General features: G+C 41.4%; 2 protein-coding genes across 5 annotated transcripts in view; one reads left to right on the top strand and one right to left on the bottom strand.

Moving 5' to 3' along the window:
- Positions 1–556: 556 nt before the first annotated feature.
- rbpjl (recombination signal binding protein for immunoglobulin kappa J region-like) lies at positions 557–27,539 on the bottom strand. 2 transcript variants are annotated; one of them, XM_021568367.3, is made up of 12 exons: positions 27,190–27,539; positions 25,494–25,611; positions 21,303–21,437; positions 20,890–20,960; positions 20,666–20,781; positions 13,468–13,642; positions 12,828–12,965; positions 12,340–12,452; positions 11,399–11,539; positions 10,839–10,994; positions 10,374–10,477; positions 557–1,337 (listed from the first exon to the last, which is right to left on the bottom strand). In XM_021568367.3, the coding sequence occupies exons 1-12, from the start codon at positions 27,236–27,238 to the stop codon at positions 1,064–1,066; spliced, it is 1,590 nt and encodes a 529-aa protein (XP_021424042.3). In that variant the 5' UTR covers positions 27,239–27,539; the 3' UTR covers positions 557–1,063. The 2 variants fall into 2 exon arrangements, with proteins under 2 accessions (XP_021424042.3, XP_021424043.3); XM_021568368.3 differs by lacking the exon at positions 10,839–10,994.
- LOC110493849 (matrilin-4) overlaps positions 25,179–27,741 on the top strand; it is a 41,800-nt gene continuing 39,237 nt past the window's right edge. Inside the window, exon 1 of one of the 3 annotated variants that reach the window (XM_090205132.1) lies at positions 25,179–25,543. The gene's annotated coding sequence lies outside the window, so the exon portion shown is untranslated. The remainder of the gene's footprint in view (positions 25,544–27,741) is intronic. The other 2 variants (XM_090205131.1, XM_090205130.1) reach the window with 2 other exon arrangements.

Here is a 27,741-nt window from a genome sequence, read left to right on the forward strand (position 1 = left end):
TTTTAACACTGTCGTAAAGAGCACTGTCATGCACAAAGTAGATGTTATATTATGTCATAATAAACATGCTTTCCTTGTCAAAAGGTTACATTTAAAGAAAGATTGCTATAAAATGTCTATTACAGCTACAGGGTTGACCGTAAAAGGGTTGTGGATTTAATCTTAAATCAGCAATATCTCCCCTTGTGACAGGGGGAATGGGAGCTTTTTGTGTGCAGGGGGGGGTGCAGTTTTATGCAACCTTAACAAAAAACATTACTTTTTAATACATTTCTATCTATGGGTAACAGAGTTGACGTGTACCAGAAAATGTCCAAAAAGAGTAGAACCATCTCACCTGAGGGACACATGTATATTAATTACTAACCACATTATTCAAGTAAAAAATCTTTTGAAATTTCTTTCCCAAAGCAACAAAATAACTAGGGCTTCAAAATGATAGAGAAAACTCGGTGAAAACTTGGGGTTAAGTGGGTTAAATTCTTCCTAGAAGTTGGACGTACATGACTTGGGACATGCCAAAATGGGGATTTACAGAGAAAACAAATAACTTTAGTAACTTTACTGCATAGATGTATTTATTTATCCTTAACTAGGCAAGTCAGTTAAGAACAAATTCTTATTTACAATGACAGCCTACCCCAGCTAAACCCTAACCCAGATGACGCTGGGCACATTGTGCACCGCCCTATGGGACTCCCAATCACAGCCGGTTGTGATACAGCCTGGAATTGAACAAGGGTCTGTAGTGACACCTCTAACACTGAGATGCAGTGCCTTAGACAGCCGCGCCACACGGGAGCCTCGGGAGCACTATGTATGTATGTGATCCAACTGTTCAATTGAGTGTTTAGCAACATGTACATACATCATTCCTGAGGGACATAAAAAGCACTCTAAAAAAAGAAGAAGAAAAAGGAATGAGCTGCTGTCAGGAATATGGTGGAAACTTCCCCCAGTCATGCTTGCTCTGATCCAATGCTTTTAAATGCAGGAGGGGGAGTGAATGAGTGCACACCTCAGGAGAAGGGTAAAGAATCCTAATGCAGCCCAGCCCTACTAGCTAGTTCTGCATGAACAAGTGCAAGTTGGTGCGTGTGAACTCTTGGTGGATGAAGTCTATGAGAGTGTCAGACTCTGGGGCATTTTGCAGTGCCCCTCTGGCCTGCGGGGGGGTGTTGTGTTCAGGGGTGTAGGTGAAGCTGAAGGTGCTCCTGTAGATCAAACCATCCAGACGGATGAGGGACAGAGGTACGGTGATGGGGTGCCGCAGCCATCTCCACTCCCCACTGAACACGGACACGTCTGGAACCACACACAGCATGGACTTTGGTGACCTGCAGTGACACAATAGAGAGGTGAGTCGGGCAGCTCTTGCTGTAGATTCCAGGCCTGATCGCTTATTACTAAATAAGTTGTGGTTTAAGTTAGAATTAATGCAGAGTTGTTTAGAAGAAAATCTGAATGTTTTTTGGATTCAACTTGTTAATCAAAACGTGCTTCTTTTGAAGGATTAGACTGCTTATGGTCTCACCAATACTAGATTAGACAGGGGTTTAGGCCAGGATTCAAAGACAGAGAAACAATGGACTGCAGCGATTTCAGCTCGAGCTGACATCCACAGGACCCACAGGGAACGCGCACATTGTTGCAATTGAAATTGTCTTTAAAAGTTTAGCGCTGTATTCAAGTCGTTAATTGGATTGAATCCCGGCCTTAATCGCCATGGGTTCTCCAGGAAGCTTGGGCAAACATTTTCAGTTTTGAGACAAATAATAGCAGAGATCTCCTTCGGATCTCGAGTCAAGTCCCAAGTAACAATGGGCAAGTCTCAAGTCAAGTCCCAAGTAACAATGGGCAAGTCTCAAGTCAAGTCCCAAGTCCCAGAGCTCAAGTCAAGCCACATCCCCAATTTTGGGTTTTGAGTCCTCAAGTCAATGGTTAAGTGTTTTATACCAATATCAATACAATTTTTAAATTCATATTATATTTTCTGTTTCCCTTGCACTCGGCCAACTAGTACACTACATAATAAACTTCATAGATCATGAGATAAATGGTTGTTGAATCAACATTACCAATAGAAAGGCCATTACCAATAGAAAGGCCATCCAAATTATGATTTACAGATAGTGTTGATACTACAGCTACAGTTTGACTGATATTGTGACATTGCCAATTAGAATCAAGTGTTGTTGCTTTCCCCACGCCCACTATATGCGCGTTGGCTGAGAATAAACATTCACAGAAACTCTTGCTCAAGAGTGCATATTTTCAAGTGTCAAGCGTTGAAAATATAGGACAGCAGCGGTGCTAGGCAGATCAGAACAGAATTTAACAGTCATTCCCCATATAACCCATTAAGATTCTCCGCTTTGCGTAAAGTCATTGCCACAAATGTATGTTCACGGTGTAATAACATAATTTAACAGGAGAGGAAGGTGGTGCTGCTCTTTTGAGAGTGGGAAATCCAAGTCTCTCGAGTATCTTGAGTCCTACAGCTCAAGTCCAAGTTAAGTCCCGAGTCATACAGCTCAAGTCCAAGTTAAGTCCCGAGTCATAGATGCTCAAGTCCAAGTTAAGTGTTTTTTCCAAGTCATGTTTCAAGTCGCAAAATCTCTCACTAATAGTGTTTGATTTTAAGCTCTTCACTTAAAAATGATGAATCCAGCTTAATTTACATGGCAGTGGAAGATTATGTTTCTCTCACACATTTCCTGCAGCCTTGGTACGAAGAGCATACTGTGGATTACAATGTTATACAAACACTGATCTTGTGGTGGTGAGGATACTTGCAGAACCTTTTGGCAAGACCCCAGCAAATGATATATCAGTGTTTTGGGTGAGGTTTAAGGGTGGTGATGACATCAGAACAAATGCTTGGATTTGGTTAAATTACCTAAAACCTCAGAGACACCTGATGCTGCAGTGGAACATTCCGCACACCATTACAACAGGCTGAAGAGTTGGACAGCTGAGCCAAGCAATTCCAATGGTACTCAAGCCACTTGAACTCCATTGTGCAACCATGGGCCTATCCATTGGATTAATTAAAGAACATATTTTGTGGAGGACAAAAATGAATCTTCATCTGAAATACTGTACCTCCTTTTTACATGAGAATGTTTGCCATGTTTTTATTTTCACTTTAGGTCTAATAAATTACTGTGTGTGTTAAATGTTTGAATATAAATCCCAAATATATTTTTTGAATTTGTTTCCCTGAACCTTCTTGGGCCACTGAAGTGCTCAGTCCAACTGTGTGGACGTGGGGCTACAAATGTTAATACATTTACATACAGCCCTGATTGGCTGATAGAATCATCTAGAGCGCACCCCCTTACCCCTTCAAAAAACAACAACAAAGGCACATGGTATTCAACCAGTCAGTTGGAGCTGGACCCTGAAAGCAATGAACTTCCACAGGTGTGTAGGCTACTTTGCCATGTCATCCAAACAAAAGGCATACCTAGTACAACAATGATATAACAAATTAAGATGCATTGTCTTCAATAGGAAGATGCAGTAGGTCACCAGAAGATGCAGGCCCAGAACAGCCTATTTGCATGGGGGACCATCCTGGCCTACAGTATACCCTGTCTGCTGTCTACTCATTGCAGAATGCCATGATTATCTACGGGGCAAAGTTTATTTCATGGAAACAGGAGACAAAGGACTGTGAGACAGGTTTAATCCTAGACACATGAAAAGTGTGATTAATATGGAGGGTACGGGGCAACAGAAGATGAACAGCAGAGGGGCTAATGATCTTGGAGAAGGGAAAAGGCCGATAAAGCAAGGGGAAAGTTTGCGGGACTCCGGAGGGGCAGGTCATGGGTGGACAGCCATACCCTCTGCCCGAGATGATACCAGGGACCCGGGGTCCGGTGGCGGTCCGCTTGTCATCGATACAGCGGCGGACAAACATCTGGGCCGAGGGTATGCCGACCTCTTCCTCAGAGAAGAGCAGGAGCTGATACCCCAGGGAACACTTGAAAGGCAAGATCCTAGTAGCAGAGCAGGGGAGGGCGTAGCGTGGGTATTCAACCCACACGAGTTGCTGGCTCCAGGTGGTGGGGTTGGTGGAGACAAGGCAGCGAAGAGTCGTTTCCAGGTCTTGATTGGCTCGTTCCAACTGCCCGTTGGACTGCGGGTGGAACCCGGAGGACAGGCTGGCCGACGACCCAATGAGCGTGCAGAATGCCTTCCAGAACCGGATGAGAACTGAGGGCCCCGGTTGAAGACCATGTCCACCAGGAGTCCATGGATCTGGAAGACGTGCTGCAACATGAGCTGGGCCGTCTCTTTGGCAGAGGGTAGCTTTGGGAGAGGAATGAAGTGGGCAGCTTTGGGAAACCGGTCCACTACAGTCAGGATGGCGGGGGAAGACCCATGACAAAGTCCAGGGATATGTGAAACCATGGACAGTGTGGGACATGCAGTGGTTGAAGAAGACCAGCCAGAGCTTGCCGAGGAGTATTGTTCTGAGCACAGACCGTGTAGGCAGCGACGAACGCAGAGATATCCAGGACTATGGTAGGCCACCAAAAGCGTTGTCGCACAATAACCATTGTCCGACGGTAACCCAGGTGGCAGGCAAGCCTGGAGGAGTGGGTCCACTCCAGGACAGAGGAGCGGACAGCATTAGGCACAAACAAACCCCCCCCCCCCCCGAAGTTCGGCTGGGAACGCTGCACCTCACAGACCTGCATCCCTATTCCCCAGAAGAGTGACGTCGCCAGACACGAGGTGGAAAGGATGGGCTCGAGGTCCAAAAAGCGCCGTGACAGCGCATCTGGCTTGATGTTCTTGGATCCTGGTCGGTAGAAGGTGAAGTTAAACCGGGTGAAAATCAGGGCCCACCTAGCTTGATATTCCAGGTTCTTGTGGTCCGTCCACACAATAACAGATGTTCCGTCCCCTCCAACGCCATCTTCACAGCGAGAAGCTCACGATTCCCCACATTGTAGTTCCTCTCCGTTGCGTTAAGGTGATGGGAGTAGAAGGCGCAGGGATGTAACTTGAGGTCAAGGGCAGAATGCTGGGACAGGACAGCCCCCACTCCAACATCCGAAGCATCGGCCTCCACCACGCACTGACAGGACGGGTCAGGATGAACCAATATGGATGCAGTGGTGAAGCAGTGCTTGAGGACCCAGAATTCCCGGTCAGCAGCTGGGGACCATGTGAACGGTACCTTGGGAGAGGTGAGTGCAGACAGGAGAAGCCAGGGTGCTGTGACCCCGGATAAAGCTGCGATAGAAGTTGACAAATCCCAGGAAACACTCTGGACGTAGGCTAGGGCCAATCTATCATGCTCTCGCCTTCCCTGGATCCATCTGTACATTCCATGCAGCAATGATGTAACCAAGGGAAAAAAATCCACAAACGTACTTTTAACAAGGCACACCTGTTAATTGAAATGTATTCCAGGTGACTACCTCATGAAGCTGGATGAGAAAATGCCAAGAGTGTGCAAAGCTGTCATCAAGACAAAGGGAGGCTACTTTGAAGAATGTCAAATAAAAAAAATATTTTGATTTTTAAAACTGTTTTTTTGGTTACTACATGATTTCACATGTGTTATTTCATAATTTTGAAGTCTTCACTATTATTCTACAATGTAGATAATAATAAAAATAAAGAAAAACCCTTGAATGAATAGGTGTCCAAACATTTGACTGGTACTATATATAACTTTTGTCCGCATAGCAGAACAATCACGGGGCTATATATGACTATTTTTAGTACATGCAGTGGCTAAACCATGCCCTTCGACAGACTTAGTAGAAATTGTCAATGGAAAGGGGCTACTCATCTATCTGTGATGGGCTGTATGACCAATAGAAGACATTGGTAGATATTACAGGTATGTGGCATATAGGAGCTTTGTCAGTTGGTGCTGGGGCTGGGGGTATCTGGGCCATAGGAAAGGAGTGGTGCTGCAGCCTGTGTAGTCCTTTGTATCCACCAGGAGTTCCAAGATTCTAAGGGAACCCATCCTGGATGGGTTTGGGAGCTTGTCTGCAGAACTAAATGGACATTTACATTTGAGTCAATTAGCAGACACTCTTATCCAGAGCAATTTACAGTAGTGTGGGCATACATTGTCATACTTTTTCATACGGGTCCCCTGTAGGAATCATACCCACAAGTCTAGCGTTGTAAGCACCTTGCTCTACAAGCTGAGCCACACAGGACCAGGGGGAAGGACAGACAAACAAACTATGAGCTGCAATACATCTGACCCACTTTCATATCCATACCATAATTTTGCTAAATTGAAACTGAATATTCACTGCCCTCTTACACCTTACCTTTGATTATACAATGAACAAAAATATAAATGCAACATACAATAATATCCTCGGCATATACATCACTGACAATCTGAAATGGTCCCCCACACCGACAGTGTGGTGAAGAAGATGCAACAGTGCCTCTTCAACCTCAGGAGGCTGAATTCATTTGGCTTGACCCCTAAGACTAAGGTGGTTGAGGTGATCGCGGCGCATGAATGGCACGACAATTGGCCTCAAGATCTCATCACGGTATCTCTGTGCATTCAAATTGCCATCGACAAAATACAAATGTGTTCATTGTCCGTAGCTTATGCCTGCCCATACCATAACCCAACCACCACCATGGGGCACTCTGTTCGCAACGTTGACATCAGCAAACTGCTCGACCACATGACGCCAAACACACTGTCTGCCATCTGCCCGGTACAGTTAAAACCGGGATTCATCCGTGAAGAGCACACTTCTCCAGCGTGCCAGTAGCCATCGAAGGTCAGCATTTGCCCACTGATGTCAGTTATGATGCAGAACTGCAATCAGGTCAAGACCCTGGTGAGGACTGGCATGTAGACGAGCTTCCCTGAAATGGTTTCTGACAGTTTGTGCAGAAATTATTTGGTTGTGCAAAGCCAGTTTCATCAGCTGTCCAGGTGGCTCTCAGATGATCCTGCAGGTGAAGAAGCCGGATGTGGAGGTCCTGGGCTGGCGTGTTTACACTTGGTCTGCGGTTGTGAGGCTGGTTGGACGTACTGCCAAATTCTCTAAAACAAAGTTGGAGGTGGCTTATGGTAGAGTAACATTCAATTATCTGGCAACAGCTCTGGTGGACATTCCTGCAGTCAGCAAATGCATGTTCCCTCAACTTGAGACATCTGCAGCAATGTGCTGTGACAAAACTGCACATTTTAGAGTTGCCTTGTGTTTTCCCCAGCACAAGGTACACCTGTGTAATTATCATGCTGTTTAAGTAATCATCTTCTTGATATGCCACACCAGTCAGGTGGATGGACTATCTTGGCAACGGAGAAATGCTCACTAACAAGGATGTAAACACATTTGTGCACAACATTTGAGAGAAATAAGCTTTTGTGGGATATTTTGTTTCAGCTCATGAAACAATGGACCAACACTTTACATGTTGCGTTGATATTTTTTGTCAGTATAGAATGTGGTGACATAAAAATAGTTATTGCCAAGTAGTTACCCCATCAATTGCCAAAGTTAAAAAAGTTATTTAGCTCTATGATGGCCTGTTATTACAAATCAGTCTGAAAGTACTTTGACAGTATTTCAATCTAAAGGAAGTATGGTTTGAAGTGACTGAAATTATTCAGAAAGATATTGGAAAATGATAAGAAAATCACCTGGCAATAATTGTGTATGATGTTCTGTGTAGAAAATTATTGCGGTGCTTTTTTCCCCCAGTCTGATTATGCCTGGTCCTGTCCACTCTATTCTCTAACAATTCCTACACAGCTTGTGTTCCTAAGAATCTTAGGTTTCACAGGAATGGGGTCATAATAAGCTTATAGCTCCAACCATTAATAAATTAGAGCCACATTTGCAGGACAAAAACAGAAAGGCCTCTGTTTATCACAACCACATTCTATTAACGGTTGTATTAAATTAGGGACACATTTTTATTTCATAAATGTTCAAATCTGGCGAAGCGTTTGGGAATGGCGGCAATGACAGTCAGGTTGCCACCCACAATGTAAACTGTAACATTTCCAGCCTACACTTTCTATAGGGATCCAGTTAACAAGGTAGGATGGACGTAGCTTCGACCATAGGATATTGACATGACGTTCATTTACTTAGGTACCTGTTCATAATGAAGCAATGTCAGAATCGCTAATATAGCTAAATGTCTCGTCAGTATCCTAGTATTATAGTATAACAATAGCTAACACACTTTTGTACATCGTGCTGTTCCGTACATTTGACCTTATTTTAGCGCCCAAAAACAATACTTCCAGGTCAACTTTAATATGAATACCATTGTAAAGCACAATTTCCCCCCTTGCCAGCAAAATCAATGACGACACCTTCATGCTGCCCATCTCTGCATGATTGAAGGCAATGGAGCTCCGCCGGGTCTTTTTAAAATGGTGGGTGGGGAAGTGAAAGCTACTGCGTAATAGTGAAAGGGGGAGATATGTCATGTGGGAAAACTGCTTTTTTCACCCGATTTGTCCAACTTATCACCTCTAAAATGTATATAAAACACTATATAACGTCTCATTACATACCTATTTGAAGGTTTGTGTCGAATTTGAATAGGGTTTTTAGGGCAGCGCTAAATTTATCTTCACAATTAAACTGCTGCTGACAGGGTTTAGAGTCATGACGGCTCGCAATGATTACACAAAAAATAACAATTGATTGATTGATGAACTCACAAGTCATTAACTTTACAATCACCATTACACTCACCATTGATAATTTCTTGTTTTTAGTTTGCGAAAAGGGCTACACCTGGTGGAAAGAGGCTGTATGGCACAGAATGAGTTTTGTGACAATTTATTACGTTGTGACACATCACAATTTAACATACAGCGTCAGAGGGGTCAGTTTTTTCAACTTTACTCTAATATTATTGGTCCATTACCATGTCAATCAACGCTTGAATAGAAACATAATTCACACCGCATTTTGATGCCAATGCAGTCACTACATTAGTTTTTATTGCAGCCTCGTTTAAATGCAGCGGTTGCGCAAATGTGTACGTATCGGTGTTAATCACGTTACCTAACTGACTATCTTCCTACAAGCTAACGTTAGGTAGCTGAGTCCCAGAAATAGGGGAAAAGTGTAGCTGGCTATGTGGGAACATTGTTTACATTGTGGGAGGCAACGTTTCCCCTTTACGATTCTGACATTACTTTTTATGTAGCTAGCTACAGGTACCTATGTCAGTAGCTACTTAGCTATCCTAGTTGCGGTCAAGGCTAGTAGCTAGAACCACAATATCATGTTCTTTACTTTTAATAGTAATAATAATAAGTAGGTAGAAGAATAACTATTTAGAAACTTACTTCTTGCAAGGTTACTCCCGGATGCTAGATGTATGGGACAGAACCTTGATGGACGATGACAGCTGCAAAGTCACTGGCTGGTGTAAGTGTAGTTAGCTAGCTAACTTGTTGAAGTTTGCTGTGCATATGCCAAACCAGACAAAGTGATTGTTCTGATGGAAGACAAACAAGTGGAAGTGCAAACAAACAATTGCTGCCTTGTAGCCAACAACTACCGTACAATCTCTAAATGCTTTTGGCCATGCATAACTACCTACCTCTCTCCTGTGCATGTCAACATGAGGAGTACCAATTTGATCGTGCGGGACCGGAAGTGGGAGAAATGCAAATCAAAGATGAACTAAAGTTCCTGGCCTTTTTTCCCAAACAGCTCTAAAGCAAAAAAAGGCACGTTCACAATTTCAGAGTGTAATTTTAACCTCATAGTGTGGAAATGGGGAAAAAAATGTTTTAACCGCACTGCCCCTTTAAATACCCTTCTGTTCACCTGAATACCTATGTACATCACAAAATGGCTACTTTCATATTTGGGTCAAGCTTCTGGGGCTGCATTGTAATCCTACGGCCAAGCCCGATGGGAAAATGTCCTCCAAATGTACATTTCAGAAATGTTTTATTACAAACCAAGTTCTAACGGCCTTGTTTAAATGTAACTCAAAGTCCTGTATACCTGTGCTGTTCCATGTACCACCTGGAGTTCATGTGGTAAAATGAATGAGAGCGGAAGTTTTAAATATGACTGGGGCCTCTCCAAATGTTCTTTGGCGTGCTTGTAATCCTCAGGAACAGTCTACGTTCACCTGGAAGTGGCCATAAAAAGCAACTAAGCAAGACAAACTAAAGTAGGCCAGAGGGCCATTAAGCCTATAACCCTGATAACTACAACAAGTACATAGATATTAGTAAATTGAAACAACAAGTTTGCACTGTGCATTTTATATGTGTCCTCCTTTGTAAGGACACCACACTGGTCTGGTTGAGGCATTGCATTTACTTGATAGAACAAGAACAGTTACTTGTGAGATTTAAAATGTACCTGAACATAGTTTCTGCCTCCACATTTCCAAACCAAACTTTCAGATGGGGGCCAAAGTTTTCTCCATTTACTTCTAGCATGGCTACGTGTCCTCCACCATTCACCTAAAAGGACACATTCAACATTAATTCAATCAAACCATCATATCAACATTAAACTGATTTTTCTACCCTCACACACACACTTCTTATTCTGTAAACTGGAATGATATACCTACAAGGGGAGTCTACCAATAGTAGGAGTTTTAGTACTGTATTATTTAGGTACTGTATTGTACAGTACTCTTACAGTACTCATTTTCCCCCATCCACATCTCTTAAATGTTACTTTGTGCAATTTACATTAAAAAAAATAACACAATTTGTCGTACTGACAGGAACAGAAAACAAGGCTGATTTGAATCACTGCAGTTCCTTGTTCCTCAATGGATTTGTTTTGTCAGCTTCAGTAGTGTTAAGACCGCACCTCCAGTCCTGTGATGACAGGTATTGGGCTGATGGCGCCCTGAACGCAGGCCAGGCCCTCACAGAACGTATACTCCACTGCCTCTGTACCGATGATGGTCCAACATGAACCATCGTTCAGCACCTCTCTGCTCTGGTCCCTCAGACTGGATGAGACCTGGGAAGACCCAAGTTAAAAAAGTTAACTCCTCCATGCCCATTGACACCCCCCCCCCCCCCCATTCCACAACTGTCTCACTGCTCGTGAACCCAGGGCCAGAGGAATAGGTTCAGTAACACTATCCCTTAGCTACTAATTTAGGTATGTGACCTAATTCTGGGCTAAATAATGATTGCGAGTGCTAGCGAGTGTTATAGCATGGACATGTATCATCATGTCCCACAAGTGACATTTTACCTCTCATGAGGGCTTCTTACACTACTGAGTCAAACCGAGCAAAGCCAATACCCAATACCACCCACTATTGCAGGGACCGTGTTGAAAAGCATAATGAGAAGAGAAAATATCAGAGCAAGCGCAGGTTTGGGTCGGCACAATCGTGTGAATAGGGTCATATTAACCTGGTACTGTATGATTCTCTCATTAGACAGACAGAGGTACATCTGGCTGTTGTCCTTGAACTGAAAGGCACACTTGTGAAGCTGGGAGACGGGCTCGTCCACATCTAGGATGGCGTGCTGCTTGTTCACCTTGCGGATCACCTGGAGGGAATCCAAAAACAACAAGGATCTAACTGAATCCATCATCCTTTTGACACATCGTTGGCCTCCTCTCTATAATAAAATCGACAATAAGAAATACATGTACTAGTATGATAGGAATATAATGGAATCTATATTCCAATATGACACATCATTGGCTTAATCTCTTTTTAAAATCAACTGGACCACTATTAAATCTATGTACGACATGATAGCTTTGTTAATAACATGGCTTAGATGATGTTATGTCTGGAGGAGGCCCCTGAATAAGATTGTGTCTTCCTGTCAGGGAAAGCCAATGTATCATCTTCCCATTATAGATAACTCCTGGCTGGTCCTGAGCTACACACTTAGACAAAAAAGAACCTAAATAGGTTCTTCGGCTGTCCACATCAGAAAATATACAAGCCTCTGCAACAAAAAAAAAATGTCAGCAAATTGCCTCAACTTAAATAACATGTATATGTGTACAATGTAGGTGAATGTTACTCTAAACCATCAGCTGTATTATTCAAAAGCCAATTTGGGGGTACGTGAAAGGGGTCTGATCAGCGAATTGCCATGAAGGGTTGAAAATAATCCCATCCTATGAATATGAGTAAGACAACAATAACAATAGAATTCTGCTGTACAGCAAACCATATAACATCTGGAAAAACTATAACACGTTATTATATACCCCAATTATGGAATACAGTGGAATTAAGGTGGTCAGACTTCAGCCTACTGCAGCTATCAAGGTCTCCAGCATAATGGTACCATTGAGGTGATATCCGATTATATTGCATGTGTGTGTTTACCATGGGGGGCAGGGCCACCCCGGAGTCAGTGCAGACCAGCTGAACCACACAGCCGTAGCAGATGAATCCCTCACACACCGTGAACTCCTCCGAGTCAGCCTGCCGGTCCTCCACTGCGCACACAGACACACAGACACACAGACAGACACACAGACAAGTTAAAACAATGTAAGTGAATGAATAGCAGTAGGATGAAAACATGAAAAACAGATGAGCCTATGGAGTCTACTTCTGGGGTGAGCTTGATCTTAGTTTTTGGGATCTGATTCCAATCAGAGAAAGGTTGAAAATCCATCTTGGAATGTATTAGCAGATGTTTTTTTATTTCATGATGGAAAACAAATATTGTCCCAGCATTACAACCAGCTAGAATATTTACTTCTTCCTTTCATAAGGGCTCTGACAAGTCATTCTGCCCACAGCAGTAAAGAGAGAGAGAGTGTGTAGATGGAGGACTGAGAGACAGTGGTTCAGACAACCGTTCATACCTAGAGTGACTGTAAATGCAGTCCACTGTCTGGCACTGGCTACAAAGGCCCCTCGTTCTACGGCCAGGTAACGTGTGCTGACCGTTTGGGACCGCAAGCGGTTGAATAGAGCCACCCTCGACCCCGTGGAAATACACACTGCAAATGTACACACACGCAAACATACAGACGTGTGTACACACACGAATGCGCACACAAACACACACATACGCACGCACACACACACACATAGCCGTGGTATGCAGCATGACAAATATATTTCATTTTCACATGTTGTGCACATGACACATTTCCCTACCTCATATACATAAATACACACCACAAATAAGCCCATAAATAAGCATATACCATTCTCATTAATGACTGATGCAGCATGACAATTGCAGGTATTTCCTTTCGTACACAGTGCACACTATGTCACCCCACTTTTGATCTCAGCTGTCAAACCTCTCTAGCGCCTTTCCTTTGGATCTCGCAAGGGGTAGGAGACCACTATGTCAACACAACTGGACTCGTAGTGTGTGCTCCTGGATCATAAGCACACATGTCTGGCCTAATTAGGGAGTGGCAACCTGCACCTCCACTCTAGTCCCACCGTGACCCTGGGGATTGTGGCACCTTAGGATCACCTTTCACTCACAGTCAGCGTTCTTCATAGACTGCCTCTTCTGGGACGGTTTGGAGATAACTTTGATCAGCTTACTGAGGAAGGAGCCAATCTCCTGCCCGTTACCAAGGAAGAGCTTGAGGACCAGGCGAAAGTGCTTCCTTTTGTCTGTGTCAGAGATGTACAGGGACTTGGCGCAGGCAAACATCTGTTATAAAAAAGAAAGCAAACATTCAGAAGTGCCTCATACGCTGCGTTTGTTCTGTCAATAGTCTCTTGTAATAAAGTGTTAATGAAACCTTGTCTGGGTCAATATAGCGGCAGGGTAGGTTACTTACTTCAACTGTTGTAGCCCATCAGAACCCAAAAAAGAGCACAAGCTTATTTTACTCCAATGTTTGTAAACAAAATAAATGTAATGAAACACTATATAACCAAAACATGGTTAAAACTATAATTACTATATTATGGATAGTCAGTCCTTGTATCCATAGCTCTGTCTGTGATTTTGAGAGTGGTTAAAGCTGCATTATGTAACTTTTTGGGCGACCCAATCAAATTCAAATAGAAATGTGTCTTATCTGTCATGGAAAGCAAGTCTAAGAAGCTGACTTTGAAAAGGCTTTTGATAAAGTACGACTGGAATGTATATATAAATGCCTTGAATACAATGGGTTAAAGTTATATAAGTAACCCTAGGTGAAAAATAGGAAATAATGGCTACTTCTCGGAAAGTATTGTCAAGAGGAGTAAAACAAGGTTGTCCACTATCGGCATATCATATTATGGCCATTGAAATGTTAGCTATTAAAATCAGATCCAACAATAATATCAAGGGGCTAGAAATTCAGGGCTTAAATAGAAAAGGTGTCATTGTACGCTGATGATTCATGTTTTCTTTTAAATCCACAATGTGGATCCCTCCACAGCCTCATAGAGGATCTAGATAATTGTTCTAACCTCTCTGGATTACAATAAAATTATAATAAGTGTACTATATCACGCATTGGATCACAAAAAAATAGAGCTTTCACATTATCGTGTTGTTTACCAATTAAATGGTCTGATGGTGAAGTGGACATACTCTGTATTCATATCCCAGAAGAAAGAAATATAAAGTTAGCAAAAATAAATTATTTCTTACATGATCTTTCTACCATGTAAGGGAAATAGCTCTCTATTTGTAAAAACAAAAATCACCCTGATTAACTCATATCCTAGTTTAACTCTTTGCTTATGGCCCTGCCTACACCTAAAAACATTTTTTATTTTTTTATTATATGAGCAAAAAATATTCAATTTTATTTGGAACGGCAAGCTAGACAAAATTAAACAGAGCTATTTATATAATGAATAATAATTCAGAGGGCAGAAATGATTAAATATTAAAGCATTAGACCTCTCACTAAAGGCTTCAGTAATACAAAATCTATACTTAAATGCAAAATGGTTCTCTAGTAGATTAGTAAGAATGGCTCCCCCTGTACTCATGAATTGACTTTTTCCCTTTATTCAGATTTCAATCTCTCACTTTGAAATAATTTCCAAAATATCGCTATATTTAAAACAAGCCACAGAAAGTTGGTTGCAATTTTAGTTGAATCAACCAGAAAAGATGGAACAAATATTGAAAAAAATGTTATGGTTAAACTCAAATATAATAATTGATAAAACATATTTTGGGAATAAATGTTTAAAAACGGTATAATATTTGTAAATTATATCAGAAATAGGACTGGTGGAGTTATGTCACACAAAGCTAACAAAAATCTATGGAAATGTCTGCTCTATCCAAAACTAATTGCAGCATTACTGCAAAAATGGAAGAGGAAAGTGGAAGGGGGAGAAAGTAAGGAACTTGTCTGTCATCCCTGCATTAAAGACCAAAATTGGTTAAAGAAAATTGTGATAAATAAAAAAGTATAACAGTTTCATTTAAGGACCAAAAAAGAAACAGCATACACATTGCAAAATAGTTGGGAAGATATTTACATGGCACATAGTTTATAAACTGATACCCAAAACGACGCCAGATTCAAAACTTAGAGTTTTACAATTTAAATGATTATACAACATTCCTGCAACCAATAGAATGTTATATATATATATATGGGAGATACAACCATCCTAGCTCTGCAGATTTTTCTGTGAAGAGACAGAGTCATTTGTTTTGGTACTGTCCATATGTGACTAGTTTCAGTAAACTAGGCATATACCGTGTGTCACTACTTCACAGAAGTGCCATTTGAATGTAAACTTAAAAAAAAAATCAAAATGCCGAAATGCCTTCTGGAACATGTGAACTTTCATGTGCCTTAATAACAAATGTGTATGCCATCTGTAAATATGAATATTTGTAATAAATTATGAGCCTAATTAGTTTAGTCATGGAAAAAGACAGCAACCTCCCACTAGCCATGATTGACTGAGGTAATGAGTGGGCTGGACATGCCGAGAGATGAGTTCGGATTGGTCTGCTTCTGTCTATAATATGAGCTGGTCAGTATGTGTAGGTAATTATTTCTAACGCATCTTTTTTGAAAGATATCACATAGTAGAACTGCATAAGAGATGCTCTCCACTTTCTGGAGGACCAAGTTGAAATCCGTGGAATGCCTGGTGGAATTAGAGTATGATACCTAAGGATATGGAGAAAATTCTGGTGTTTGATTGCAAATATGCAGATTGTTTCGAAAAGAGAACACACAGAAGGCTGTTGTATAAAACACCTATCTCTAGATTACATCTTCTAACTAAGGGCACCCATGGCATCCATGACAGAGAAGGAGAAGCGTCCATCTATGTAGGGTAAGAGAGTCTAGCTATTACACGTTTTTAATTTAGTCAGAAAGTACTTTTCTTTTGAAGTTAAAGTGTACTGTTAGCTAGCTACCTAACATTAGCTGGCTGGCGTGTATGGTCTGTGTCCGTAATTTGTGTATGGTCTGTGTCAGTGTATAGTCTGTGTCATTAGTAGTATTTGTATCTCAGAGCCATTTGCATTGCAAGTTATAGCCTAATGGTAGCTAGCTAACATTGAACCTGGTTGGTTAGCTACCTGCAGATTCATGCAGGATAGTAACGTTATGAGTTGGGATTATGGTTCATTGTTTAGCTAGCTAGCTACATGTCTAAACAAGACTCCACTATGCAAGTACCTATTTCAAAATAATGTTTATGATGTCACTGTGACAACTGTCGATAGACGTAGCTGGTAAATTCGCTCTGGCTATCTATTCTGATTTCAAAGCACTCTTGTCTGAGTGTGCAAAAGCACAGAATAACTGACGAATTTACGAACGCTCAATACCCATTAAATATGGCCAGTGTCAGTAAACATTGGCAAAAAAAAGTGTAATTAAATTGTTGCCAGCAGCACAGTTGCAGTCTCTAAAGCTCTGGATAACATAAAAACAGCCTAACCAGCTTTGCTAAGGCAAATAAAATGGTCGGAGTGAGCTGTTCTCTCATTTGTGTCTGGAACTAGCGAGCCAACACCAGCCAGTTAGCTTGGGTGCTTGACTGCTATTGTTGGGTCAGAACGCTTGGATCAACCCTACATTTCAGCCTGTGTCCAGTATGCGCTCTGAATTTACGAACAGCCAATCTGACAACGCTCTGAATTTACGAATGCCCAGGCACACTCTGGCACTCCAGATTAAAATTCACGAACACCCCTAGAATAAACCAGCCTTTAGTCTTGACATTTTGGTTGCATGTGAATCATTAAAGAGATGGGTGTAAGCAAAAGCTGAAAAGGGTGTGAACGATGCTGAAGGGGTGTAGACAAAGAAAAGCTCTCCAGTAGACGGCGCACAAGTCCTCAACTGGCAGCTTCATTAAATGGTACCCACAAAACACCAGTCTCAACGTCAACAGTGAATAGGCGACTCCGGGATGCTGGCCTTGTAGGCAGAGTTGCAAAGAAAAAGCCATATCTCAGACTCGCAATAAAATAAAAATATTAAGATGTCCAGACACTGGACAGAGGAACTCTGCATCCTGGAGTCGCCTCTTCACTGTTGACGTTGAGATTGGTGTTCTGCGGGTACTATTTAATGAAGCTGCCAGTTGAGGACTTGTGAGGTGTCTGTTTCTCAAACTAGACACTCTAATGTACTTGTCCTTTTGCTCTGATGTGCACCAGGGCCCCCCTCTCCTCTTTCTATTCTGGTTAGAGACAGTTTGCGCTGTTCTGTGAAGGGAGTAGTACACAGCGTTGTACGAGATCTTCAGTTTCTTGACAATTTCTCGCATGGAATAGCCATCATTTCTCAGAACAAGAATAGACTGACGAGTTTCAGAAGAAAGTTATTTGTTTCTGGCCATTTTGAGCCTGTAATCGAACCCACAAATGCTGATGCTCCAGATACTCAAGTTGTATTGCTTCTTTAAATCAACAGTTTCAGTTGTGTTAACATAATTGCAAAAGGGGTTTCTAATGATTAGCCTAATTATCCTTTTAAAATGATGAACTTGGATTAGCTAACACAACGTGCCATTGGAACACAGGAGTGATGGTTACTGAAAACGGGCCTCTGTACGCCAATGTAGATATTCCATAAAAACCAGCCGTTTCCAGCTACAATAGTCTTTTACACCATTAACAACGTCTACACCCTATTTCTGATCAATTTTATGTTATATATATATATATATATATACATATATATATATATATATATATATATATATATATATATACAGTGCCTTGCGAAAGTATTCGGCCCCCTTGAACTTTGCGACCTTTTGCCACATTTCAGGCTTCAAACATAAAGATATAAAACTGTATTTTTTTGTGAAGAATCAACAACAAGTGGGACACAATCATGAAGTGGAACGACATTTATTGGATATTTCAAACTTTTTTAACAAATCAAAAACTGAAAAATTGGACGTGCAAAATTATTCAGCCCCTTTACTTTCAGTGCAGCAAACTCTCTCCAGAAGTTCAGTGAGGATCTCTGAATGATCCAATGTTGACCTAAATGACTAATGATGATAAATACAATCCACCTGTGTGTAATCAAGTCTCCGTATAAATGCACCTGCACTGTGATAGTCTCAGAGGTCCGTTAAAAGCGCAGAGAGCATCATGAAGAACAAGGAACACACCAGGCAGGTCCGAGATACTGTTGTGAAGAAGTTTAAAGCCGGATTTGGATACAAAAAGATTTCCCAAGCTTTAAACATCCCAAGGAGCACTGTGCAAGCGATAATATTGAAATGGAAGGAGTATCAGACCACTGCAAATCTACCAAGACCTGGCCGTCCCTCTAAACTTTCAGCTCATACAAGGAGAAGACTTATCAGAGATGCAGCCAAGAGGCCTATGCACACTCTGGATGAACTGCAGAGATCTACAGCTGAGGTGAGAGACTCTGTCCATAGGACAACAATCAGTCGTATATTGCACAAATCTGCCCTTTATGGAAGAGTGGCAAGAAAGCCATTTCTTAAAGATATCCATAAAAAGTGTGGTTTAAAGTTTGCCACAAGCCACCTGGGAGACACACCAAACATGTGGAAGAAGGTGCTCTGGTCAGATGAAACCAAAATTGAACATTTTGGCAACAATGCAAAACGTTATGTTTGGCGTAAAAGCAACACAGCTGAACACACCATCCCCACTGTCAAACATGGTGGTGGCAGCATCATGGTTTGGGCCTGCTTTTCTTCAGCAGGGACAGGGAAGATGGTTAAAATTGATGGGAAGATGGATGGAGCCAAATACAGGACCACTCTGGAAGAAAACCTGATGGAGTCTGCAAAAGACCTGAGACTGGGACGGAGATTTGTCTTCCAACAAGACAATGATCCAAAACATGAAGCAAAATCTACATTTGAATTTTTCAAAAATAAACATATCCAGGTGTTAGAATGGCCAAGTCAAAGTCCAGACCTGAATCCAATCGAGAATCTGTGGAAAGAACTGAAAACTGCTGTTCACAAATGCTCTCCATCCAACCTCACTGAGCTCGAGCTGTTTTGCAAGGAGGAATGGGAAAAAATGTCAGTCTCTCGATGTGCAAAACTGATAGAGACATACCCCAAGCGACTTACAGCTGTAATCGCAGCAAAAGGTGGCGCTACAAAGTATTAACTTAAGGGGGCTGAATAATTTTGCACGCCCAATTTTTCAGTTTTTGATTTGTTAAAAAAGTTTGAAATATCCAATAAATGTCGTTCCACTTCATGATTGTGTCCCACTTGTTGTTGATTCTTCACAAAAAAATACAGTTTTATATCTTTATGTTTGAAGCCTGAAATGTGGCAAAAGGTCGCAAAGTTCAAGGGGGCCGAATACTTTCGCAAGGCACTGTAGGACTCATTTTACTGTGGAAAAATATTTTTTTGTACCTGTTTCCTCCAGCATCTTCACAAGGTCCTTTGCTGTTGTTCTGGGATTGATTTGCACTTTTCGCACCAAAGTACGTTCATCTCTAGGAGACAGAACGCGTCTCCTTCCTGAGCGGTATGACGGCTGCGTGGTCCCATGGTGTTTATACTTGTGCACTATTGTTTGTACAGATTAATGTGGTACCTTCAGGCGTTTGGAAATTGCTCCCAAGGATGAACCAGACTTGTGGAGATCTACACATTTTTTTCTGAGGTCTTGGCTGATTTTTGATTTTCCCATTATCGTTTTCAGGAATTTTCCAAGCTGTTTAAAGTGCACAGTCAACTTAGTGTATGTAAACTTCTGACCCACTGGGATTGTGATACAGTGAATTATAAGTGAAATAATCTGTCTGTGAACAATTGCTGGAAAAATTTGTGTTACTTGTGTCATGCACAAAGTAGATGTCCTAACCAACTTGCCAAAAGTATAGTTTGAAATTTGTGGAGTGGTTGAAGTGTATGTAAACTTCAGACTTCAACTGTATATACACACCAGTACAAGTCAAAAGTTTGGACACACCTACTCCTTTAGGTTTTTTATTTATTTATACTATTTTCTACATTGTAGAATAATAGTGAAGACTTCAAAACGATGAAATAACACATATGGAATCATGTAGTAACCAAACATTTTTTAAACAAATCAAATTATATACCGATTGCAGTTACAGGTTTTTTGTAATCAGATTACATGTAATCAGTTACTCCCCAAGCCCTGTATAGCGGTCAGTCTTGAGGTTGGGCTGGAAACACAGGAGGCCATGTGTTTGTCATAAAACGGGAGACCCCTTTCACCTTGATATATTTTGATTTCGATTCCCCCTCTCACCCTGGCATCAGGCTGGTCCTCGAAGGCTAGTTTGTAGGTGTCTGCCTGGGTCACACAGGAGCTATCCAGGCCCATATAACCATAGAGTCTGTAGCAGGAGTCCCCTGCACCAGTGGCTGGGTAGGATTACAGAGCTTAAATCAGATCATGTAGTACAGTACTTTAATTGCTTACTGGATAAATAAATGCCAAATGTGTGGGGGAACATGCATCCTCGGGCTCACCATTCAAAATGTCTTGTTTCAGTTTCCATCCTGAGCCACTGATGTAAACACAAGGAGGAGGGCAGAAGAACCTATTGTATGTAGACACACAATGTTCCTTCATACCATACAAAAAGCAACTGCAATCTGGCTAAGGCTAGTTTGCCGACAATCTGACCCAATAAACTCCCTGCATGTATCACCGACATCAGTGTGCTAGCTTAGCATATAGCGCTCCATGAACATTCCTCTGACTGAGCTTGAACAAGGGTCCTCTACCTCGTAGAGGTAGAGGTGACCACCCGCTTTTCAACGTGCGAATTGGTGACATTTCAAGCTAGCTGAGGAGTGAGGTTACGTTACGTTCTTAACTCCATTACACATGTGTCATGATGACATGACCATGTTAAGTCTATTGGGCCTTGTCGACTTACCGTTTCTCGTTGCCGTATGATTTCTGGGCGACCTTTGCATGGAGTATTCGCACAGATTGGTCAGGGGGAAACTGCAGATACTGTCTCACTGACTCCCTGGTCACTCTGGGCAGTGGAGAGAAACTTTGGTCCAATCTGTAGAATGAATAGAAAATCAATTAAAAAGAGACAAACTCTCCATTGTTGTTCCTCTTTTAGAAGAGTGACATTACGAAAATGGTTGACATTTCTTAAAATGTAGAGTACTACTCAGAATTCAAGATTTTGCCATAATTTCCCGATCATTTCAACAGCTATACAATCCCATAATTGATTTAGGTGAACATATTAAAGTAAAATAACAAATTAGCCTACCATTATAAAAAACTATTATTGCTTTCTTGATTGCCGTTGACGGGAAGTGTGGGTTTAAAGGAATAGTGCGACATTTTGGCAATTATTCCCCGTTTCTACTCACCCAGCATCAGATGAACTCATGGGTACCATTTTTATGTACCTGTATGCAGTTTGAAGGAAGTTGAAGGTAGTTTCGCAAGTCATTGCTAACTAGCATTAGTGCAATGACTGGAAGTCTACCAGAACAGATAGCATGCTGACTCTGGGTAATAGAAAAAATACTTAATAGGCAAAATGTTGCACTATCCCTTTAATTGACATGCCTTCACTCCGAGATATTCTGAACCCACTATGATATTAAGCATATTCCCAAAGGAGTAATACAGGTACCTGGCAAAGGAAGAAGGTTACAATGTATACAACAAAATGCTGAAGATAGTTTCCACTATGATGTTAGGTGTGCATACGGGTAGAAGAGAGAAAGTGGAAGTTTTAATTCCTGAACAATGCAGTGGCACGAAACCTCTTCTCTACTAGACTACGGGATACAGTAAAAGCTCTCACTTTCTCTTACTCTCTCTCTTACACGCGCATACACACACACACACACGCACACGCACACACACACACGCACACACACACACACACACACACACACACACACACACACACACACACACACACACACACACACACACACACACACACACACACATTTGATCCTCTTGCTAACAGACATAATTGCATTCCTTTCACTACACAGTCCATGGAGTGATCAAATCAAATAACATTTTATTTGTCACATGCGCCGAATACAACAGTGAAATGCTTACTTTACAAGCCCTTAACCAAAAATGCAGTTAAGAAAAAATACAAAATAACAGTAACAAATAATTAAAGTGCAGCAGTAAAATTACAATAGCAAGGATATATACAGGGGGTACCGGTACAGAGTCAATGTGCGTGTGGCATCGGTTAGTCGAGGTAATTGAGGTAATATGTACAGTACCGTTCAAAAGTTTGGGATCACTTAGAAATGTCCTTGTTTTTGAAATAAAAGCCTTTTTTTTGTCCATTAAAATAACATCAAGTTGATCAGAAATACAGTGTAGACATTGTTAATGTCGTAAATAACTATTGTAGCTGGAAACGGCTGATTTTTACTGGAATATCTACATAGGCGTACAGAGGTCTATTATCAGCAACCATCACTCCTGTGTTCCAATGGCACGTTGTGTTAGCTAATACATTTTGTCATTTTAAAAGGCTAATTGATCATTAGAAAACCCTTTTGCAATTATGTTAGCACAACTGAAAACTGTTGTCCTGCTTAAAGAAGCAATAAAACTGTCCTTCTTTAGACTAGTTGAGTGTCTGGAGCGTCAGGATTTGTGGGTTCGATTACAGGCTCAAAATGTCCAGAAATAAAGTATTTTTTCTGAAACTCATCAGTCTATTCTTGTTCTGAGAAATGAAGGCTATTCCATGCGAGAAATTGCCAAGAAACTGAAGAGCTCGTGCAACGCTGTGTACTACTCCATTCACAGAACAGAGCAAACTGTCTCTAACCAGAATATAAATCATCTGCAATATATTCTGTTCTTATGAAAGACACATTAAATCTTCCTTCACGCACAAGGTGACGAGATAGAAAACACTTCCAAAATGTTGCCATGCTGCCATCAGAACAAAGACTAACTAAATAGCACTGCACAGCTCTCTGAACAAAGATTTGAGAATTCTTTCCAATAATCATCGCCAGCTTCCAATTGGCTCATTTATTCCCCATCCTCTCTTCTGTAACTATTCCCCAGGTCGTTGCTGTGAATATGTGTTCTCAGTTAATTTACCTGGTAAAATAAGGGTTAAATAAACAATAAAATAAATATAAATATTCTGAGAGAGAGAGAGAGAGAGAGAGAGAGAGAGAGAGAGAGAGAGAGAGAGAGAGAGAGAGAGAGAGAGAGAGAGAGAGAGAGAGAGAGAGATGTTCTTATTAACCACAGGGCTAGGGTCATAGAGTGTGCCCTTATAATTTGGTGTGTTGAAAAGGTTATGTGATACGAGTGGTAGGGTGGACATAGAGACGGATAAGAGGGAAAATAAACCAAGGATACCGGTTGTGAAGATGGAGGACCCAAAATTGGTACTGACACACTCTTGCTGAGGCTATTGTGCAGACGACCTAAGTGAAAGAGTTCCTCGTAAATTCCCAGAGGTCAAACTAGACAATCAAAGACACTGTGAGAAAATCCAAGATGAGTGCTTAGATAGCAGATCAGTATAATACAATTGGGACATGAACACACTGGATAACAACTGTCAATCACTGGCAAACCCATAAGCCAAACACATCACAACATTACAATTAAAAACACCCAAGTCTTCCCACTGACTTTATGTACCAGTGGAATATGTTCAGTTTAATATGCTCGCCTCAGTTTCTATAGACATAGCTATTGATGTTAAAATGTCTCATAGAATTGACACACTATAACTTCACTGTCATTTCCCCCTTCGTATAGACTTTAAAACGGCCAATCTGCTGTTGCGATATCCATTTTTGGACATTCATTAATCATTTGTACCCATTGATTCTATAAATATAACCTATAAAACCTATACATAACTGTCATTCGGTAATCAGAATCCAAAATAAAAGTAAATGTAAACACTGTATAGCCTCAAAACATGGTGAAAATGATACTTTTGATATCATGGATGGTCAGTTTTGGCATCCATATATGAATTTGAGTGGTTACTTTTCTCCAGCCTCATCCCTCAGCTTTTTACCGAAACAGTGGGGGTATGCTTTTTTATTGTTTCAACAGCAGATAACCCCTATAAGAGGTGACTGGGGCTCTTATTTGACCCTGGTTTCACTGTGTCAGGGGTTTAAAATGACACATTCTCCACAGTGTCAGGAGCACAGACGTACTGGTATTTCCCACCATGCTCACATAAGGACTTAATACACCCCAGCAGTTACACAAACTAAGCCAAATCTATGCAAAAGTACTTTTATTGTTGTTATTGTTAAGTTGTTGATTAGAAAAACCACAGTGGGTAGCCGATTATTACAACTTTCGAAATGCCATAAATGCTACACATTTTATTAATGCTAAATGCAGTGGTGTAAAGTACTTAAGTAAAAATACTTTCAAGTACTACTTAAGAAGTTTTGTTTGGTATCTGTACTTTACTTTACACATTTTTTTTTGACTACTTTTACTTCACTACATTCATAAATAAAATAATGTACTTTTTACTCCATACATTTTCCCTGACACCTAAAAGTACTTATTTATACTTTTACTTTTGTTACTTCAGTACATTTTATCAATTACATTTACTTTTGATACTTAAGTATATTTTAAATCAAATAAAATCAAAAGTAGTATTTTACTGGGTTAAATTCACTTTTACTTGGGTAATTTTCTATTAACGTATCTTTATGTCAATTTGGTACTTTTTCCAACACTGGCTAAATGTACCCGAATTTTATTTACCAACGTAATAAGCTCGAATGTATTGTAGCCTATTCTACACTGTACAAAAGTCACAAGAGCATCCCAGTCCTGGCATGCGTCCCCAGCTGTTCCTATTTCAAAGGTGGGTGGGGTCTACACTTCAACTCTCATTCCCTGGTTTTTAATACCTGCACGAGCCTCCGCTCCTTCATTCCATGACAAAATAATTGTTGAGACCAGGCTTAACAACTGCACAACATAAAAGGATCTCATTGTTCCCTGCTTGGTGACTTTGGAGAGGCTTGGATACCACTGCTTTTGCACAGACATTTTGTGAGTCACAGCGGGAGTTTTGTGTGTGTGGAAGTCGCATTTACCGCAGTACCTGTTCCATTCCGACGGCCGAGGTTCTGTCCTACCCAGCACCGTCGCCAGGTGAGTTAGCGAATCCCAGGGTTGGTACGTGTGGGCGGTGTCCAAGGAATCTGTTATCTGCAATGATGCTGAAAATGTAATGGAGAGAGTGCGTTTGTGTCATTTGTCAGTATTCACTGAGTCTGACTCCGTCTCTATAGGCCAGTGTATATTTAAAATAAGAAAACAAACATGTGTTTTGTTTTGCTACTCGTCTATGGCTAATAAATAGTTTGGTTAACCAGGCAACATGACCCAGTGAGGAAATGCCTGTCTGATCCTTCATTAGTGCCGCTGTGTGATTTTTTTTTTTTAGGTGTTCTAATGTCGTTTCTGATTTTGCCACCATAGGGTAGTAATAAGAGTTGCCAAAATGCAGTCTAGACCTGAGGTGTAGCTCATTTATACAGAGCCATACACTCTTAGAAAAAAAGGTGCTATATAGAACCTAAGGTGGTTCTTTGGCTGTCCCCCACACCTTTGTTCCAGGTAGAACCCTTTCCACAGAGGGTTCTACTTGGAACCCAAAAGGGTTCTCCTATGGAGACAGCCGAAGAACCCCTTTGGAACCCTTTTTTCTAAGAGTGTATTATGTGAAAGTCAAACTTAATTGATATGACATGTTTTATAGTAGTAGAAATAGTAGCAGTAGTTGCTGGTAGACTATATCTGTTTATGCTGGACTAGATGGTTGTCTTTTGGAGAGTTCCTGGGGATGTTGAGGAATTAGAAAAATCTGTATTTGCCAATCTGATTTGATGAAATGCTATTATTAAATTGAAACATATACCTTAAACAACACTTGGCTTACACTATATTATTTAGTAGGAATGCAATATTTCAAAACGACCATCAAACAGGATAATATACAACAACCCAACATCTCAAAATGCCTTCTTTACCATCTGGTAACCAACTCAACATTGTGTACTGTAGAGTGAGACTATGTGGAGGGTGCTGACTGGCTGTATTTGCTTGGTGCACAGTGGCTGCCTGGAGGTGAGGAGGTTAGGAGGCAGGAGAAACTGCTAACAGTAGCAAAGTCCACATCTGCTTCCAATTGAGAAAGAACAAGAAGCTGCTGTGTCTTAATCTGAATATGGGCTCAAGCTGTCACTCAACTCCCTATCAGCCACATAACTGCTCTCTTCACTCATTCCCGAAGGTGTCGCTCACTTTCCCGGTCTCTCCCTCCCTCTCTCCCCATTCCTCTCCCACCTCTCTCTCCCCTCTACCTTGTCACTTCCTCCTTTGCTTTCTATCAGCCTCCCCCTTGTGCCTGAGCTCCCTGTCAAACTCAAACTGTGAAGAATGTTTTAACTGTCAGGACTTAATCTCTTGGACATCCTTCGGGTTAAGCAGATTTTTCTATGTAGAGCATAAACAGATATCCCATAGAGAAATGTGGGCCTACAGCTAACTCGCAGCATGCCCACTCTCTCCCTCCATATCCCCCTCCTTATTTCCCCCCTCTCATCTCCCCTAGCCCCAGGTAGACGTTGCTCTTAGGCACAGATCTAGGGATAGCTCAGTCCTCACAAATCCTGATCTTGATGATTACAGGGAAAACGCAAACAATGACCTTCATTTGTTTTATTTTTTGGGCAACCCATCTGGCTTATCCATTCCTCCTTCTATGTGGCTTATTCTGGAGCTGGTTCACTTACCTTCTCGCCTCTCTTCCCCAGTTTCTGCCTCCCCGACGAGGCTCTGCATGGTCTGGTAGCAGTGCTAAACCTGAAAAGAGGAAGTCCTTTTGTAGCTACACCATGCATGTCCCAACAACAGGGGTTCTGCTGCTACTGTGCTTTACTTCCTCGGAGAAGCCACTCCGCTCCATTCAATACAGCTCTGCCTGTGAATTCACTGTGACTCACTAATATGGATACTGTGTGTTAGCGCTAATGGTAGTGTATTACTGTTACCCCCACCCCTTTCTCCGTTCCGGATCTCTTATTCAGTGTGTCTGTGTCTCCGTTTGTTTGTATTGCGAGATAGTCACCTGTTTCTCAGGTACAGGGTTCTCACACCCCTCTTGCTTCCGCAAACACTGCAGGAGATAGCAAGAGGTTGCCCAAAGACAAGAGTGACGTCCAACCAGACATCGAGTGCTTGTCTAACAGCTATGCAGTAGCTTTAGTTTTTGAAATTGCATTAAGAGTTGAGTGGTGTGTCTCTGAAAATAAATGGCAGAGAATAAGACACCTGTGTTTTCTATC

This window comes from Oncorhynchus mykiss, chromosome 17 (genome assembly GCF_057628025.1).
Source record: "Oncorhynchus mykiss isolate SJ-2025 chromosome 17, ASM5762802v1, whole genome shotgun sequence".
Taxonomy (NCBI): Eukaryota; Metazoa; Chordata; class Actinopteri; order Salmoniformes; family Salmonidae; genus Oncorhynchus; species Oncorhynchus mykiss.